General features: G+C 33.9%; 1 protein-coding gene across 1 annotated transcript in view; it reads left to right on the plus strand.

Moving 5' to 3' along the window:
- CCDC171 (coiled-coil domain containing 171) overlaps window positions 1-17,425 on the plus strand; it is a 224,718-nt gene that overhangs the window by 32,633 nt on the left and 174,660 nt on the right. The window contains exons 8-9 of the mRNA XM_004677677.2: window positions 11,170-11,262; window positions 13,872-14,032. Of these exons, the coding sequence (XP_004677734.1) occupies window positions 11,170-11,262; window positions 13,872-14,032 (254 nt within the window). The remainder of the gene's footprint in view (window positions 1-11,169; window positions 11,263-13,871; window positions 14,033-17,425) is intronic.

Genomic DNA, 17,425 nt, shown 5'->3' on the forward strand with positions numbered 1-17,425 from the left:
TGCTGAGGGGAGCAGTGGGCGGGTCAGGAGAGGTCTGCCACGCCATGTGGTCACCTCCCTGGCAGGCGGGAATCGAACTCATGTGAAGTGGCTTTAACTTCTTAGTGCTGTGCTTTAACCCTCTGCGCCACCAGGGAGGGCCTAGCATTATATTTTAAAGAGTTATCTATGTTGCGTCATGTATCAGCACTTCATTCCTTTTTATTATTGAATAATATTCCATTATATTATGTTTTACATTTTGTGTAACCATTTATCAGTTGATAGACATTTCTGTATCCACCTTTTGGTTATTATGAATAATGCTTTTATGATCATTTGTGTCCATGTTTTGTGTGTAAGTATTTTCAGCTTTCTTCTATATAAACTTAAGAGTAGAATTTCTGGGTCTCAGAGTAACTCTTATGTTTAATTTTTTGAGAAACTGTTAGACTATTTTTCACAGTAGTATCATTTTACATTCCCACCAGTAATGTGTGAATGCTCTAATTTCTTGAGTTCTTTTCCAGCCCTTGTTATTGTCAATTTTTTGATTATAGCCTCTCTGGGGGATTATATAATGATGTCTTATTGTGGTTTTGATTTACAGTTCCCTTATGACTAATGATATTCAGTATCATTCATGTGTGCTTATTGGCCATTTTTACGTTGTTGGAAAAGTATTCTGATCCACTGTCCATTTTTTTAATGGGTTATTTGTACTATATTAATGTTTCATGTTAAAAAACAGAAAACCAGGTGTGGTGTATATAGCAACTCTCAATACTAATGCAAAGTATGAATGTGGCAAAAATAAAATTGCTTTTTAATTAAAGTAAATAATACTCTTTAACCATACTTGGTCTAAATTTATAAAAGATTAGATAACAAATTAAGAAATGAGATGATATTATAAAAATAATATATCTTATCATTGTTCTAAAGCACTTTTTGGAGCCACTAATTTCAGAAACATGTATTTTACCTCACTATTTTGAACATTGTATAATTTGAGTATGGCTTATTAAAAAAGGAATTAGAATAAGGTTAAAGTTCTGAATATATTTAGATTAAAAAGTGATTTAGGAGTCAATATAGGGTGATATAAAACCCTATGATTTTACTAAATGCATTTTAATTACCATACAAGATGAAGAAGTCATAGTGATTTCTTTTCTGTGGATAAAATTTTTAAGAAGCTAACTTTACTCAATTGAGAAAATATATAATGCTTTCAGATGTAATGTTACAGCTTTAGGATTTGGTTTTGGATAAGTTAGAATTGATTTTTTTCTTGTAAAAATACTTAATTGAAATATTAAGTTATTTTAAATTAGTTTTACATACTGATTTTTCTTATCTACCTTGTAAATATATTTTTTGATAATATTGGTTTCTGCATCTACTGAATTTGAAACTTTGAAGGCAGTCTTACTTTTGTTTACCTCTAGAATTATATAAGATAAATATAGCCTGTTCTCTTATCGACATTATTCATACTTAGACATATTTAAATTTTTGTTTTATATTTAAATTTTTGCATTGACTATTTGACCAGCTGGTAACATAATGAGTAAGAAGCTAAGTTACTGGGGAGCATTCTGAGCAAGCTTTGTGTTCATTTGTGTAAACATTAACTACCAGTAATTCTAGGCACTTAAGGAATTTTCAGTGATATCTTAAAAAGGAATTAGTAAAAGGACTAATATAAAGTGGAATTATAATAAAGAGGAAGCTTGTTAAAATTTTAACTTTATAGAACATATTACTTAATGTCTGTGATATCACAGTAAAACAACTAATATGTTTTTAACCTTACAAATATTTTAAATTATAGTGAAGCTTTTTAACAGTTTTATTTGATGAAAAGGTGATTATGTGCCTGGGCCAAATAAGTTATACACACATAAATATTAATCTAATAACTATATACTGTTGTGTGGCTTAATCCTCTTAACATGGATCAATGGTTCTTAGATTAAAAAAAACAAACCCCCAATCCAATTTTGTAAATGTGGTGCTGGATACTACTGAATCAAGGGAAACATGAACTGGAAAAAGAAATATCCATGACTTTTATAAACATCCTTACAACTAGGGGAGTTTTTATTTTATCATGGGAAATAAGCTTAAGTCAATAAGAAAGAGAAGATGCAAACCTAATTCTGAGAGAACTGAAGAATCTTGTGAAGATTACTGTGGAGAGAGAACAGCCTTTGCAAATAAATTCTGAATTGCTTCTGTCAGTCATAGTCTATATTATAGTAACATAAAGGGTAGACTGTAGCTTTTTCTCTTATGTGTATACTACATACCACACTCAAGTGAAAAACAGAAAATGAACTTCACATTTCATATTGTTCATGAAGACAACCTGATGTGGTTCATCTTTTCAAAGCCATGGTTGTTTGCAGGAATTATTTTTAAGCACTCATTTGTGTTGTTGCTATCTATAAACAAATGATGAAATCACCTGAATTATACAGTTGTGTTTAGAAGTATTTTATACATTTCTGCACTTATATTCATAATGGATTTTGAAATTGGAAGTTCATTGAAAGTTTGTTAAAGATGGAGGTTTTTTTTTTACCATAAAATGGATGATTTTCATTTCAGAGATGCTAAATTAATTTATTATCAGGCTAATTGGAATTTGTGGTCTATAAAATCTTTTGAGATTTCCTTTTCATTATCTGTAGTTTCTATTATTATACCTAGAAGTAATGACACTTTTTCCCATTACACTGTTTTACAACCTGAGTGATATAATTCATTATTCATTTCTTGCTATGTACACCACTTTATTTCCGTAGTTATACTGAAGGTTTTACATGTCTATCCTGAAATTGTTATGGTTCTGCTTATTGCCATCCTCAGTACTAACTTTGAGATTTTTTTCTTTTCAAACTACAGTTAATCATGTTCCAAGATAGGAACATGGAACTGAATTTTTTGTACTTTTCAGCTATTTCTTGAAATTGCCCAATAATTTTAGAGTAAGAATTGTTTTAAGTGAGCCTGTTTATATAAAATAATTTAGAGGATTCTGGGAAACAAGTGTGGTTTGGCCAATAAAAGTTACAAATAAATTATAAATTCATTGCAGAGAAATCATTGCAGAGAAATACAAGGAGTGTACCTTTGAGGCAAGTCTGTTTTCATCTATGACACAGGTCTTATTTTCTCTCTTATAATGGAAATGCTCATAGATGCATCAAAACCTCTTTTGGCCTTACAGTAATGACTGAAGACCTACTGTTTTTGGTTGATCTATATAGTAAATGTGTCAATGACAGATTATTGTGAGATTTTTTTTTAACTTGTTCATTTGTTTTTAATCTTGTGTTTTTATGAAGCATTTGTTTAATACTATTGAAAATATAGAATGTTTGAGGGTAGAATTCAGTGGTTAATTCTTCTCTGATTGGGTCAACTATTCACCTTTATATAGACTTTTTTGAGTGTTATGGTTATGAGTCACAAAATAAGCATTAATTTTGCTTCTGACTGGAATTGTTTTTCTCATGTACTTTGTTGTCACACACAAAGGCAGACTTAAAAAAAAAAAAAAGCCATGGAAAGTCCAGCAAGTCAGTGTCACAGTGAAGTTATGTGGAAGTTTTCACTTCCACATACCCACAACAAAACTGCTGTAAAACAAAGCAAAAATCCCCTGAGGGGAAAACTGACTACAGCACGCAATAGGAGCATCTTCTGAAGGAAAAGTGTAGGAGAATGTAAGTGAACTTCATTTAAAGTGATACTAGAGCAAGCAGTACAGACCACAAGAGGGAGGGGGGCTGCTGGCAGAGGCCCCTACAGCTGTTGTCTCAGGCCAGTGCCAGCATCTGGGCTCCTGAGACCGGGTACTACACTGGTTAAGGGGAGCATACACAGGCACCAAACCAGAGGGGGCATTGCTGAGGGCTGCCGAGGGGTAAGAGTGAGGACTACTGACTTGTAGCCGAGGCTCTTACCACAGAACAGCAGTTATCTGAATTGATCAGGACACCTGCAGTTCCTTTTAGATGAGACTTGAAACCAGGGTGAGCTGGCCAAGAAACCTGCCACCTCCCACAAAGATTGAGACCTGCAACAGGAAAATACATGGAAGGAAACATTGGTGATATCCTCCATGTTATCAATAATAAAGTGATTTTGGGTGACTCAAGCCTTATAGCAAGGGAATTAAAAACAAAAATTAGGGTTACTTCAAGTCAAAAAACTTCTATACAGTGAAAGAAAAATATCAAACAGATAGATCTTACTGAATATGATAATCATACTGTATAATAATTGGTTAATGTCCACGATACATATATATAAAAAAAAAACCCATGCAATTCAACAATGAAAAATAACAAAAACAAGTAATAGTCAATAAATGGGCAGCAGATGTGGACAGTTTACCAAAAAGGCTATCCAGAAATCCTAAAGATAAAGGGGGAAAAAATTTCACTTTTAATGAGATGCAGATTCAAATTAAATGCGATTACCACTTCACACCCTTGAGATTGGCATATATTTAAAATACCCACAATAACAAGTGTTGGAAAGGATGCAGAGAGAAAGTAGCTCTGTTACACAGTTGGTATGAATGTGAACTGATGCAACAGTTATGGAAAGCAATCTGAATTTACTGTAGTAAACTAAAACGGAAATACCTCATGACCCTGTGTATGGTAGATGGAAGTGATCAGTTTATTTTCGTCCTCCTACCATTAGCACTGATTAGCATCAATGATTGACACCTGTGGTCTTACACGCAGTCTGATGGTGGCTCCTGGATTGTGGTATGGGCATGCTTGAGTGGGTGGGGCATGCACCTGAGCCCTGAGACTGGGCAGGGAGGCAGCAGAGGACCATGCGACTGAGAGCATTAGAGACCAGCAGGGAGACCACCAGGGAGGGCTGCGAGCCCAGAAAGTGAAGATTTGTCAGGGGGCCTGAGGATCCTTTCAGCCTCTGGCCCCTGGGCCCCCCTGCCTGCCCTGTACCTGGCTGCCTCTCTAAATGGTGTAGAAAGATCATTAAAATTAATAAGCCTGAAAAAGCCATTGAAGCGTCCAGGACTCTGCTTTATCCACCTGCCTGGATCCATAGAGAAACTGCCCTGTGCTTGACTGACACTGCACTCTGCAGCCCCACTCTTGGGCTTATACTTGCAGGATGTAGAACCATCAACAAAAAACAAAAATAGGTTCCACAGTACTCATATTTACAGGATGTGGAAGCAGCCTACTTGTTTATCTATGGACCATCTGATCCATTGAGAATCCCCTCTCCCTCTTCCCCTCTCCCCCTCCTCTGCCCTCCCCTCCCCCAATACCCTTCCCCCTTCCCCTCTCCCCCTTCCTCCCTTTCAGTCTTCTGTAGTCTCCTTACCTTGTAGTCTGAGACCCTTCCTGGGCCAGCCAGTGTGCACTGCACACGCTCGGTGAGCCCAGGTGTCACATGGAAGGGAGGTGTGCAAGGCCATGTGGCAGGTGCCTGCCATGGAGGCTGATTTTATCCCATACCATACTGTTTTAAATGTAAAATGACAAAAGTCTGCATGAAACGTCCTTGAAAACTATGGTTCTTAGTATGCATCTGTGATCTTGATCTCCTGCCTTGTCAGTACCCCTGTAGACATGGCACTTAGCGAAGTAAGTGCTGAGAAAACCCACATTAAAGGTCAGACTGATGAAATAATATCTTTCAGTTCTTCAGTTAGGAAAAGAAACAGTAAATTGTTCGGGACGCATCCATTCTTCTCAGTTACGACCCTCCCAATAAATGATTCAGAGAAGGTGTGATATTATGATGGCTTTGTTTTTCCATTACTTGTCAAATACTAAGAGACTGACTCTTTGCGATGTTTCTTTGCAATAAAAAGTATCATCAGCTTCAGGACTAAAAGTACAGCAGTTACTCTTTGACACATACAACGAATAAATACTAGAGTTGATTGTTAACATAAAATTATTTACATCCAGAAAAGTCCAACAAAGTAGACCCACCACTAACATAACCATTATAGAATTAAAGTCTATCAGGATCAGTCCCCTAGAACTATCTTTTTGAAGGTGGATTATTGCTATGCTGGTTTGGGAAATAGGTGATAGGAGCTAGAAAAAATGGTTCTTAAATACACAACCATATTTTGTTTCTATATCTGTAGCTGTTTTGGGGTAAATTTTGTAGAAGTTGGAAACAGCACCATATATAACACATTGCTAAGAAATCTACAACTTGTCTATATATGTGTGATATTTCCTACCTGTGGTGCAACCATCCCAGGCTAGGTATCTTCATCATTGGTTTAGGCAGCTTGAAAGAGAACCTTGGGGCCCTTGGCATCACCCACAGAATGGGGAGACAAGCCACCAGGGAGACAGCAACTTGGGCCCCCTTGAGATTCCCATTGCCCTCTTTCCTCTCGGTCATTCTCTGATGCTCCGCCCTGTACTCAGCCCTGAGGTTCTCTACACTCTCACACCCTTAAATGCCCAGTCTGTGGCCCAGGTGCACCCACTCGTGCACACCCTTCTCCAGGTGCCACCAGCAGGCACTCGTGTAAGGCCATAGGTGTCGGTCATTGATGCAGATGGGAGGAGGGCAGTAAAAAAACCTAATCACGTCCATTTACCCTACACTACCCTGTTTTTCTTGCTGTCCATTTTAGTGGGAAAATATATATCAAAGTTTTTGTTTGACTAATTCCCTTAAGTTCAGGTGTGTCTTCTAAGCTGGATTTACTCTATTTAAGGAGGAACGAATATAGTAGTAGTGTTCTTTTGCTCATCTTTCCCCAAGTTCAGTATGCACGTTGTTAACAACTTCCATGAAACTTGGAACAGGTCCTTGGGAGTTGTGGAACAAATATGTGGACAACAAATATGGTTTGGATAGGTTTTATTAGCTTTGCTGCTGAATTGGAATTGGTTAAGGATAAAATTACATGTACCAAAGGATTGGAAGTGAGGCATCCATCTCTCTATTACCTTCTTGGAAAGAACATTCACTTTTCTTTAGGGAGGTAGAATATTTAATTGGGCAAGTGCAATTTAATGAGATACAAATTATAAAATAATTAGGTAAGATGAGTAAATAACATTTGCTGTAATAAAATTTTATGAAAGGTCATGGAAACCAGCAAATAGTAAAATATTTGGTTACACTGTGTTAGATAAAAAATCTGTTTTCCTGTTAATACAGAAAAGACATAACACTAATTATTGGCAAACCTGTATATAAATTGATCCACGTTATATACAAATGTGTTGGATATTGTATTTTAAACTAAATCATTATGCTCTATGTCCTTGCTTTCTTGATTATAATTATAAATAGGACTACTCAATGAGGCAGTTTCTGATTTTTCTACCAGTTCTCTCAGGCTATTAATGGGATTTTTTTTTTTTTTAAATGAAGCATGTCGATGTTCCTTTGGCACCCTCTGCTGGACATAAGAATTAATTCACCAGAATAGAAAAAGGAAAAAATTTATTAGAACTTTAATTACATATTATCAGTAAAGTTTATTCTTGGGAGGTGTAAAGATCTGAAGACTACTTTGCTTTACATACTTATTCATAGTTTAGTAAGCATGAACAGTATACAATTTTGTTTTCTGATTTGTTTTAAAACTGGGAGGTATAAAATAAAAATGTGTTCTATGGTTTATTATTTGAACCTATGTGGTTTTATGTAGACAGGAAAAAGAAAACCTCTTTTGACTTTTGAGTGGAAATCAGATAGCTAGGTACTATGAGTAACATATACTGGAGAAATGAAAAGAAACTTTGAATTGCTAATTCCTTTATCATGGAATCTTTCATCATGAATAATCTGATTAGTAAAATATAAAACTACCATTTTGATAGAGAAACTTGCTTATGTGCTTTTGAGGTTCTGAAATAATATTTAACATTTTTAGGTTGTTTTCGTGTGTACCCTTTGTTAGCTATTTGCTTGTTCTAATCTTTTATTCACAATGTCTCTGAGCTGATTCCTTATGACTAGCTAAAGACACCGTTCTGAATCACAGAATATAAAACAAGCATACTGAAAATATTTTAATCCATAAAACGACAGGAACTTTACCCCGTGGGGTTTAAAGAATTTTGTTTGACTAATATTGGCCTATTACTATTAGTATTGCATAGTTCTTGTTTAAATCTTGCTAAACATAAGAATTTCTCTACTATAGTGGGAATTAAAAACTTGATTTAGGTGGATGTTACTTTTTTCTATCTCTATGAGTTTATCTTTTCTGGACTTTTCATACAACTGAAATAATACAATATGTGATCTTTTATGTCTAGTTTCTTTCACTTAACATGTTTTCAAGGTTCATCCACATTGTACTGGTGCTCAAGGCCTTTTTACGGGTGAATGATTTTCTGTTGTATCAAACACCATATTTTGTTTATCCATTCATTCATTAGTTAATAGACATTAAGTTGATTTCACTTTTTGGCTATTATGAGAAATGCTACCATGAACACTTGTATGTAATTTTTTTGAACATATTTTTATTTCTCTTGAATGTTTACCTGGGAGTGGGCTTGCTAGATTTTTGGTATGCTTTAAACTTTTTTGAGGAACTGTCAAATTGTTTTCCTAGGGGTGGCACTATTTTATATTCTTAATATTAATGAATGAGGTTTCCAAGTTTCTTTACAACCTCACCAATACTTGTTATTTTCCATTTTTAAATTCTGATCATCTTAGTGATCATGAAGATACACCGCTTGGGATTTTGATTTGCATTTCCCTAATGGCTAATAATGTTGCACATCATTTCATGTACTTATTGGACATTTACATATCTTTGGAGAAATCTTTATTCAAACCCTTTATTCACTTTTAAAAATGAGTTTGTGTTTTTGTTGTAATAGTTCTTTATATATTATGCATACTAGACTCTTACCAATTATGACTTGTAAATATTTTCACCCATTCTCTAGGTGGGATTTTCATTTTGATGCTCAAAATTTTAAGTTTGATGAAGTCCAGTTATCCAGCATTTTTCTTGTTGCTTATGCTTATGGCATTATATATATGTGTGTATATGTATATAAAATATGGTATTATATTATATGGTATTATATATTACATATATATATTTTGCCAAGTCTGAGGTCTAAAAATTTACCTTTTTGTTTTTTTAATAAGAATTTTGTGGTTTTACAAAAAATTAGACCACATGGGATTAATAGGCACTTATAGAGTACTGCATCCCAAAAAGCTGAATACACATTCTTCTCAAAAGCACATGGTACATTATCCAGGATTGATCACATATTGGCTCACAGGACAAGTATCAACAGATTAATGAAGATTGAACAAACATTCCTGACCACAGTAGTATCAAAGTAGAACTGAACCACACATAAAGAAAGCAGTACAAACCTCTAATATGTGGAAGCTGAACATCACACTAGAAATGGATGACAGTTGGACTAATGAAGATTTCAAAGAAGAAATTGAAAAATACTTTAAGATAAGTGATAATGAGAACACAATATTCTAGGATTTACAAAATACAGTAAAAACAGTACTAAGTTGGGAAATATATAGCAATATAGGCCTATATCAAGAAACAAGAAATAACACAATAATTTTGTGTTTCACTTTAAAAAATAGAAAACATAGAATAAACAAAACCATAGTAAGCAGGAGGGAGGAAATAACAAAAATTAGAGCAGAAATAAATGTAGTAGAAATCAAAATTCTAAAAGATTAATGAAATCAAAAGTTGGGGCTTTGGGGGGAAAATTTAATGAAATAGACAAAACTCTGACTAGGCTCACAAGGAAAAGTAGAGTGAGACAGAACAGAAACAGAATGGGACAGAAGTGAAAGAGAAGTTACAAACATTTCAGAAATTTAGAGGATCATGAGAGATTACTAATATTTGTATAGGAATAAATTGAATAATCTAAACCTTCTGAGACTGAATAGGGAATAAATAGAAAGCCTGACCAGATTAGTTACAAGCAAGGAAATCGAAACAATAATAAAAATCTCCCAAAAAACAAATGTCCAGTACCAAAACAGTTTCATAAGGGAGTTCTGCTAAACTTTCAAAGCTGAACTATAGCAGGCCTCTCAATCACTTCCAAAAATTTGTGAAAGAGGAATTACTTCCAACACATTTTATGAGGCCAACATTACCTTACTATTGAAACCAGACAGATATCACAAAACAACAACTATAAGCCACTCTTTCTAATGAACATGGATGCAAAAGTCCTTAACAGAATCTAAACAAACAATTCAATAATATATTAAAAGGGTTGTATACCATGGCCAAGTGGGACTTAATTCCTGGGCACAGAATGGTTTAACATCAAAAAAATCAGTCAACATAATTCACATCAAAAAAAGGAAAGATAGAATCATAAGATCCTGTCAATAGATGCCAAGGGAACATATGATAAGACCCAACATCCATTTGTGATGAAAACTGAATAGATGGAACACTCCTCAATATAGTGAAGGCCAGGAGTGACAAATCCATAGCTAGCTCATTGTCAGTAGTGAAAAACTGAGTGTTTCTACTAAGATCTGGTGTGAGACAAAGATGTATTTTCAGCATGATAGGTGCAAGCCTGTACCTTTAAGTGATAGTGTTGTAAAATAATGTGAGGTATCATTACCTCACTAAAAAAAAAAAAAAAAGAAGATGTGCACAAATGATCATAGTAGTTTTATTTGCAGTAGCTAAAACTAGAAACAACAGGAAAACAGAAAAACCAGTTGTGCACTGTGATCCATGCAACCACGTTGATGAATGTTAAAATAATTATGCTTCCTTCCTCCCTTTCCTCCATTTCTTCTCCTTTTTTTCCTGACAAACACTTTATAATCTTACTTATATGTGGAATCTAAAAGAACTGAAATCATAGAAAGAGAGCAGATTGGTAGTTGTCGGCAGTATATGTATGTTAAGACTTACCAGTTTATGTAGTTTCAGTATACATAGTTTACATGTAAAAAGAAAAAGGAAAGCAAATTGGAGAATTTTTCCCTAACATGATTTTTACATTCCATTTCTGCCAAGGTTAAAAAAAAAAAGACAAACCAAACAATAAATGAGTCTGTGGTAATCCAACATATTAATTACAGTCTTGGAACACAGAGATATGTATGCACTTGAAAAGCAATGTGAATGGATTTAAGTTTTTAATTTGTTTTCAGGCAACTACTCTAAGAGTGAGGAAATTAGAAGAAAATATTGAAGCAGAAAGAGCAGCACATTTGGAATCAAAATTTAATTCTGAAATTATTCAGGTAAATTGTCAACAATTTTTTTTGAAATGGATTTTCATAAGTTTCATTATAGTAACTAGGAAAAATAGCATTATGTTCAGAGAACTGAGATTTGCATTTAGAACAAGAGCATCGGCAGAATATTGATTATTATACTTGCTTCATTAAAATTCATATTAGTTTTAACATATCACTGTAAATATATATTTAATAACTATGAAATGAAATTATCTGTTTATTCACAGAACTAAAATTGATATTTGATATCTAACTTAATGCCATAATTTAGAAAATAGCCAAAATGTGTGTTTGAACCACATAGCTATAAATTGACAAGTATTTTCATTGAAGTACACCTAGTAAAATTTACTTTCATTCTAGTTAAAAGCAAATGAGACTTCTAAATATTTGTAACTAGTCAGTCTTATCATAAACTTTTAGTTAATATTTTGTTGTTAAATGTGGTTGGATGTGTCATAAAAGTGAGAAAGTAAAATGAATAACCAGGAATTGAGTAAAAATTCTGAAAGTTTGCTTTTCTTTCAATTGGATTAGTTTATCATTTGTGACTGAGTGCTTATTTTCTGAAAGAATATAGCAATGTTTATAGAATAAACTGTTTCTTAGCTTCATTATTTTACTGCAAACATTGGATTTAGATTAAACAGCAAAGAAAAATAAGATCAAATTTGAAAATTTGAAAAGTTATGTATTCATAGCTCTTCTGTTTCCTTACCTCAGTATAAGAATAAATGTTTCAAAACTAACTCTCCATAGCTGACTACAGAAGTGAAACACTAAGTGGGGAAGGGAGAGAGAGAGAAGAGGACTGGAAGTGAGGGGGGCATAAAGGTCTGTGGTGGGGATATGCACTGTGGTGGTAATACCTGATGGGAGTACCCCAATATTATCACAGTTAAAAAAAATCTTTGTTTTTTTATAATTAGAATTAATAATCTTGGTTATTATTTATTTGTATAGATTAAGGTGTAAAGCATATTTCTACCCTCTTTTTTGAACTTCTTAATTTTACTTAGTTTTCTGAAAAAGTAAAATACCCATAGAATTCAAAAATCAAAATAATATTAAGTTGGAGCTTCCTCCTGGCACAGGGGTTAGTCTCAGGAACCTGTCACCAACCACTGTAGCACAAGTTCGAACCGTGGCTAGGGAACTAACCCACATGGCATGGCACACCTCTCCTGACTTTTCTGCCTCCTTTCAGCAGAGTATTTCACTTGCCCCTCCTGACATGCCCCCTACACTGTGTCTGGCAAATCCTCTCAAACCACCCCTCCCACCTCTTGCATAGACTCTAGTTCTTGTATGCATAAATAAATAAAATAAATCTTTAAAAACAAAACAATATTAAATAATTGAGAACTCTTGCTTTTACTCCTGCCCCACTCATGACTCTTGGTTGCTACTTGTTTTTGATTGTGAACTCAGAAATAGCATACCATATACAGTGATCTCGACTTTGCTTTTTCAGTGTATAGTACTACCACACAGAAAACCACATGCAGAGCTTCCTTCCAATCCAAAGTTGATTTGTCATCTTACTGATATATACAGCAATCTAGTTTATTTTTTCTTTTTTAAATATTTACTTTACTTATTGACACAAGAGCTGGGTGCAGGCCAGAAGTAGAGGGGGTGTGAGGATTCACCAAAGACAGAGTGGGTTGCAGAGCAGGCAGATCCACTAAAATACACTGTTGACGGGTCCAGGGTGCATCGGTGAGACAGGAGAGGTCTGCTGGGCCATGTGAATTAGCTCCCTGCTGGGAAGTGAACTAGTGCTGCAGATAGCTTTATAGTGCTGAGACAACCCCTTGAGCCACTAAAGAGGCCCAGAGAATCTAGTTTTAAAAATTGTCTTATATAAAATTTCAATTTTATACAACAGTAAAATAAACCCTCCATCTACCTATCACTTAGCTTAAAGTCTTACCTCAGACCAATTATGCTTAATCTAGTACTCTCTTTCACATCCAACTCTAGATTATTATTTTTATCAATTTATAGAGTTAAGAAAAATCTTTTATTTTTTTATTGGTTGAAACAAATTCCAGAGATCTTAGTATTGCTTGTATCAGTTATCAGTAGTATATGTGGTATATATGTATCAATGTAATATGTTTCAATTATGTGTTAGATAATATTATTTCATAATAAAAACTTCACTTTACTCCAGTTTTCTCCAAGAAGAAAAAGATCAGTTCACACTTTTAGGCTCATAGAGATATTCAAGTAGTGATGATTTCTATAGGATAGGAAGGGTAATTTCATTTTCAAAAGCCACTCAACTTAGTGTATTTTTATTTAAGAAATGTACAAATAAATTTGTAGGTCAAAGTGAAGCATGTTGATGGGATGGCTTATGTAGTATCAGAGTGTGCTTTTTTAATTTTTATTGAACAGCTCTTTATTCTTCCATGTTTCTCCCATTCCATTAAACATGTTGAGAAAGGGATAAATTGTCTCTTATTTAACTTTTAGACCAAAGCAGACAGAAAAAAAAAAAAGGTTTGGGTGAATGATAATCTACTGTGATAAAGTATTCTAATCAATTTAAGATCAATGCTATCATTTTTGCCTGCTTTAATTACTTCATTGTCATCTGGTAGTTACGGATTCGAGACCTAGAAGGAGCACTGCAGGTAGAAAAGGCCAGCCAAGCAGAAGCTGTTTCTGATTTGGAAATGATAAAGAATGAGTTCAAAGAAGTTGAAAGTGCATATGAGCGAGAGAAGCATAATGCACAAGAAAGCTTTGCTAAACTAAATTTGTAAGTGTTTTACTTTAAATTCTCTAAATTAATATGAAATTTGTGAAACCTATATAAGTGTGAAGTGTAATATTTTATTATTTCCAATTATGTTTATTGAGCTAAAGTTGGTTTATATCATTGTAGTTGTTTTAAGGGTTACATGTTCAAATCTCTACAAATGAATGTATCACATCATTCCAACCACCAAAACCCCAACAATCTTCTACTGTGTTCCATTAGATCCTTTTCTCCTCTACTTCCACTGTTCTGGTTGCCTCAGTTTTTGGTCAGATGTCAAGGATTTATTACTGCTTTGATTTTGTTTGACCCATTATTTTATTTCTCTGTATTTCACATGTAAGTGATATCATCTAATATTTGTCTCTCTCCTGACTTATTTCATGTTCTCATCGTCACTTCCATCCATGTTGTCTCAACTAGCAAGAGTTCATCATTTTTTACAGCTGAGTAGTATTCCTTTGTGTGTGTATAACCCGTGTATATACAAGTATGTATGTATATGTATATACACTACATTTTCTGATTGTGATGTAAATAGTTTGTCTTTGTAAACAGTTATTCATTGAGTACAGGAGTGCATATACCCCTTTGAATTAGTGTTTTTTCATTATCTTGGTAGATACCTAGGAGTGTAATTTGCTCAATCACATGGTTGATGTATCATAATGTTTTCCATAGGGGCTGGCTCAGGTGTAGTATTTTAAATACAGCTCCTGTCAATCACAGTGATAGGTTGGGGGTAAGGGGTTTACTAAAACATATAACACTAAAACATGTACTTCCCTGTATAGGTAAATATGTAAATATACTTGCATTTTAAACTATTGTGACTGTTTTCAGTAGTGTCAGAAATGCATTAGTAGAAAGTAAACATTAAGATATTTTAGACTGTATTTGTTGATGTAAAACAGTGTCTTTAAAAAAATTTTTTCTTTATTTATGCATACAGGAACTGGGGTACTGGCCAGAGATACTGAGGGTGAAAGGATTCACCAGAGACAGAGTGGAGAACAGAACAGGCAGATTGAATTACACTGCAGAGGGGAGCATGGGGCTGCTGCGCCATTTGGCCACGTGGGTCAGCTCCCTGGCCAGGGATCAAACTTGTGCTGCAGTGGCTGTGGATAGCTTCAGAGTGCTGTGTGTGCTTTAACCCCTTGTGCCATCAAGGAGAGCCTGTAAAACAGTATTTTTAATGACCCTAATTTCTGTAATGCTTGAGATTGTTTTCAAATTGCAGAATAGTAGTAGGAGTGGTACTGTTACTACTGACTGACATGCACTGTGGCTCATTCTATTTGTAACATTTCGTGGTTTCATGAAATTTATGTGGTGCTTTATGAGATATGCTTTTTATCCCTGTTTTACAGACATGAAAATTCAGGTTTAATTAGTTTATGGGTACTCAACTAGTAATCGGCATAAGAAGACTAAGAGTCTTTCCAACATATGCTGATTTTAACTGTTTTCAATTCACTTTTCTTTGACCTGGAACATTCTGTGAGATACTTTAAGTAGTTTATGATTTTTTAATATACTTCACCAAAAAAAAATAGTAGTAGATGTTTTACACTATTTTGCCCCAGAGGGTGAAATGCATAGCGTTGTAGACATGCAACATAATAAGTTGGTATTTTAGAGTTATGTATTCATTTTTAAGAGTAGTTCCCATTTATCACAAATAGATAATTTTACATTTACCATGGTAATATAAAGCTTTCTTCTGAATTCTTTTAACTTAAGAAGTGAATTAAAGATCTGTATTACTTAAATATTAGCAACTATATGTATGACAAAAATAATAATAATGTTACTTGAAAAAGACTGAAATTTAAAACCCTTTAACTGTGATTACCTTTATTAGTAATGCTTATAATATTTCAAAACTGGTAATTCTTAACTGGATTTTTAAAATTCTCCTCTAGGATGACTTAGATGACATTCTGTGCATGTTGATCTAAAGAGTTACCCTATTTTCTTTAGACCTTTGTTTGAACCTCCACATTTATATATATGTTGGAAAGGCATTTATATAGAATATGGTATGGGCTTCTTTACTATTGCTGTGATATATGATTAGGACCTACAAGTGAAACTCTAAGAAATCAGTGCATTAACAACAGTTAAAAGTTTTCCAGCAGTGAAATAGGCTTCTTTGGAGATCTAGGAAGTTCCCTCTCTTGGGGAGTGCAAGACAGAGAATAAATGATTTTCAATTATGGATACTGAAGAAAAGAGTCCTTTGAAGATTGGGCTAGAGGAATTTTAAGATACCTGCTAACAATTATGTCTTATATTTTAACCCATGCACTTTTCAAATTTGACCTTGAAGCAAAATTTCCCTTAAGTTTGTTATTATTTGTGATTTTGTGCTTGAAAATTTTATAATCAAGTTTTGTATTACTATAAGCACCAACTAACAATTCTAAATATTAATAAGCAGTTATTTTAAATAAACTAAGCATCTGCTAACACTACTAAGTGCTTTACCATAATGTCCTGTATCTGTTCATCACCCCTATGTAATTATGCTATGATGATGATAATTAATAAGCAATAAACAGAAATTGAGTAATAATTAAAGTATAGTATCCATTAGCTGATAAATAAATAAAATTAAAATTTCACCTCTAGTCCCTTTATATACTCTAATATGACAGCCTTTTCCATTCTAATTATCTACAGTATTAAAAGGAATGTCATGACATGGGGGATGATTGTATTAAATCACTCCCTTTACTTGTAATTCTGAGTTTTCTTCAGAAACTTCTTTAAAATTATTTAGAGCTACAAACTCTTTAAGTATTAAGATTTCACAGTATTTCTAAGTTTTGGATAATGTTTTCCAAAAGAAGACTTGACATATATTTTTGGTCTTCAAAGTAAATCATACCTTTAATATGTAACTTTGAGAATACTTAAGTTTTGGGAGTAGGACATTGTTGGCTAGAATGGTTTAGTAATTGGTGATAATGAGAACATGCTACTGAAACATCACAGGTGTTTAAGGTTCTTAAGCTTCTGTTTTCTCTCAGGTAAATATAGGTAGGATCTCACTAGTTTAAATTTAATTTAGGACAACACTATTCAAAGATAGAATATTGAATGGACTTAATATAAATTTATTTCCTTACACTCAGCATTTAGAAATTAATTTTTCTAAATATATTACCCCAAAGTATTAAAAACAAAAGTAGCACTGTTATTGTTTACAACCTTGATAAAACATAACCCAAAAAGTGGGCTTTAAAAGGTTTTGTCACAAATCCATGATGCACTGCGCATGTTAAAAGTGCGTAATAGAGGCCCTCCCTGGTGGCGCAGCGGGTTAAAGCACAGCACTGAGAATCTGAAGCCACTTCCGCATGAGTTCGATTCCCGCCTGCCCCG

The sequence above is a fragment of the Condylura cristata genome, unplaced genomic scaffold, assembly GCF_000260355.1.
Source record: "Condylura cristata isolate star-nosed mole 26May11 unplaced genomic scaffold, ConCri1.0 scaffold00006, whole genome shotgun sequence".
Taxonomy (NCBI): Eukaryota; Metazoa; Chordata; class Mammalia; order Eulipotyphla; family Talpidae; genus Condylura; species Condylura cristata.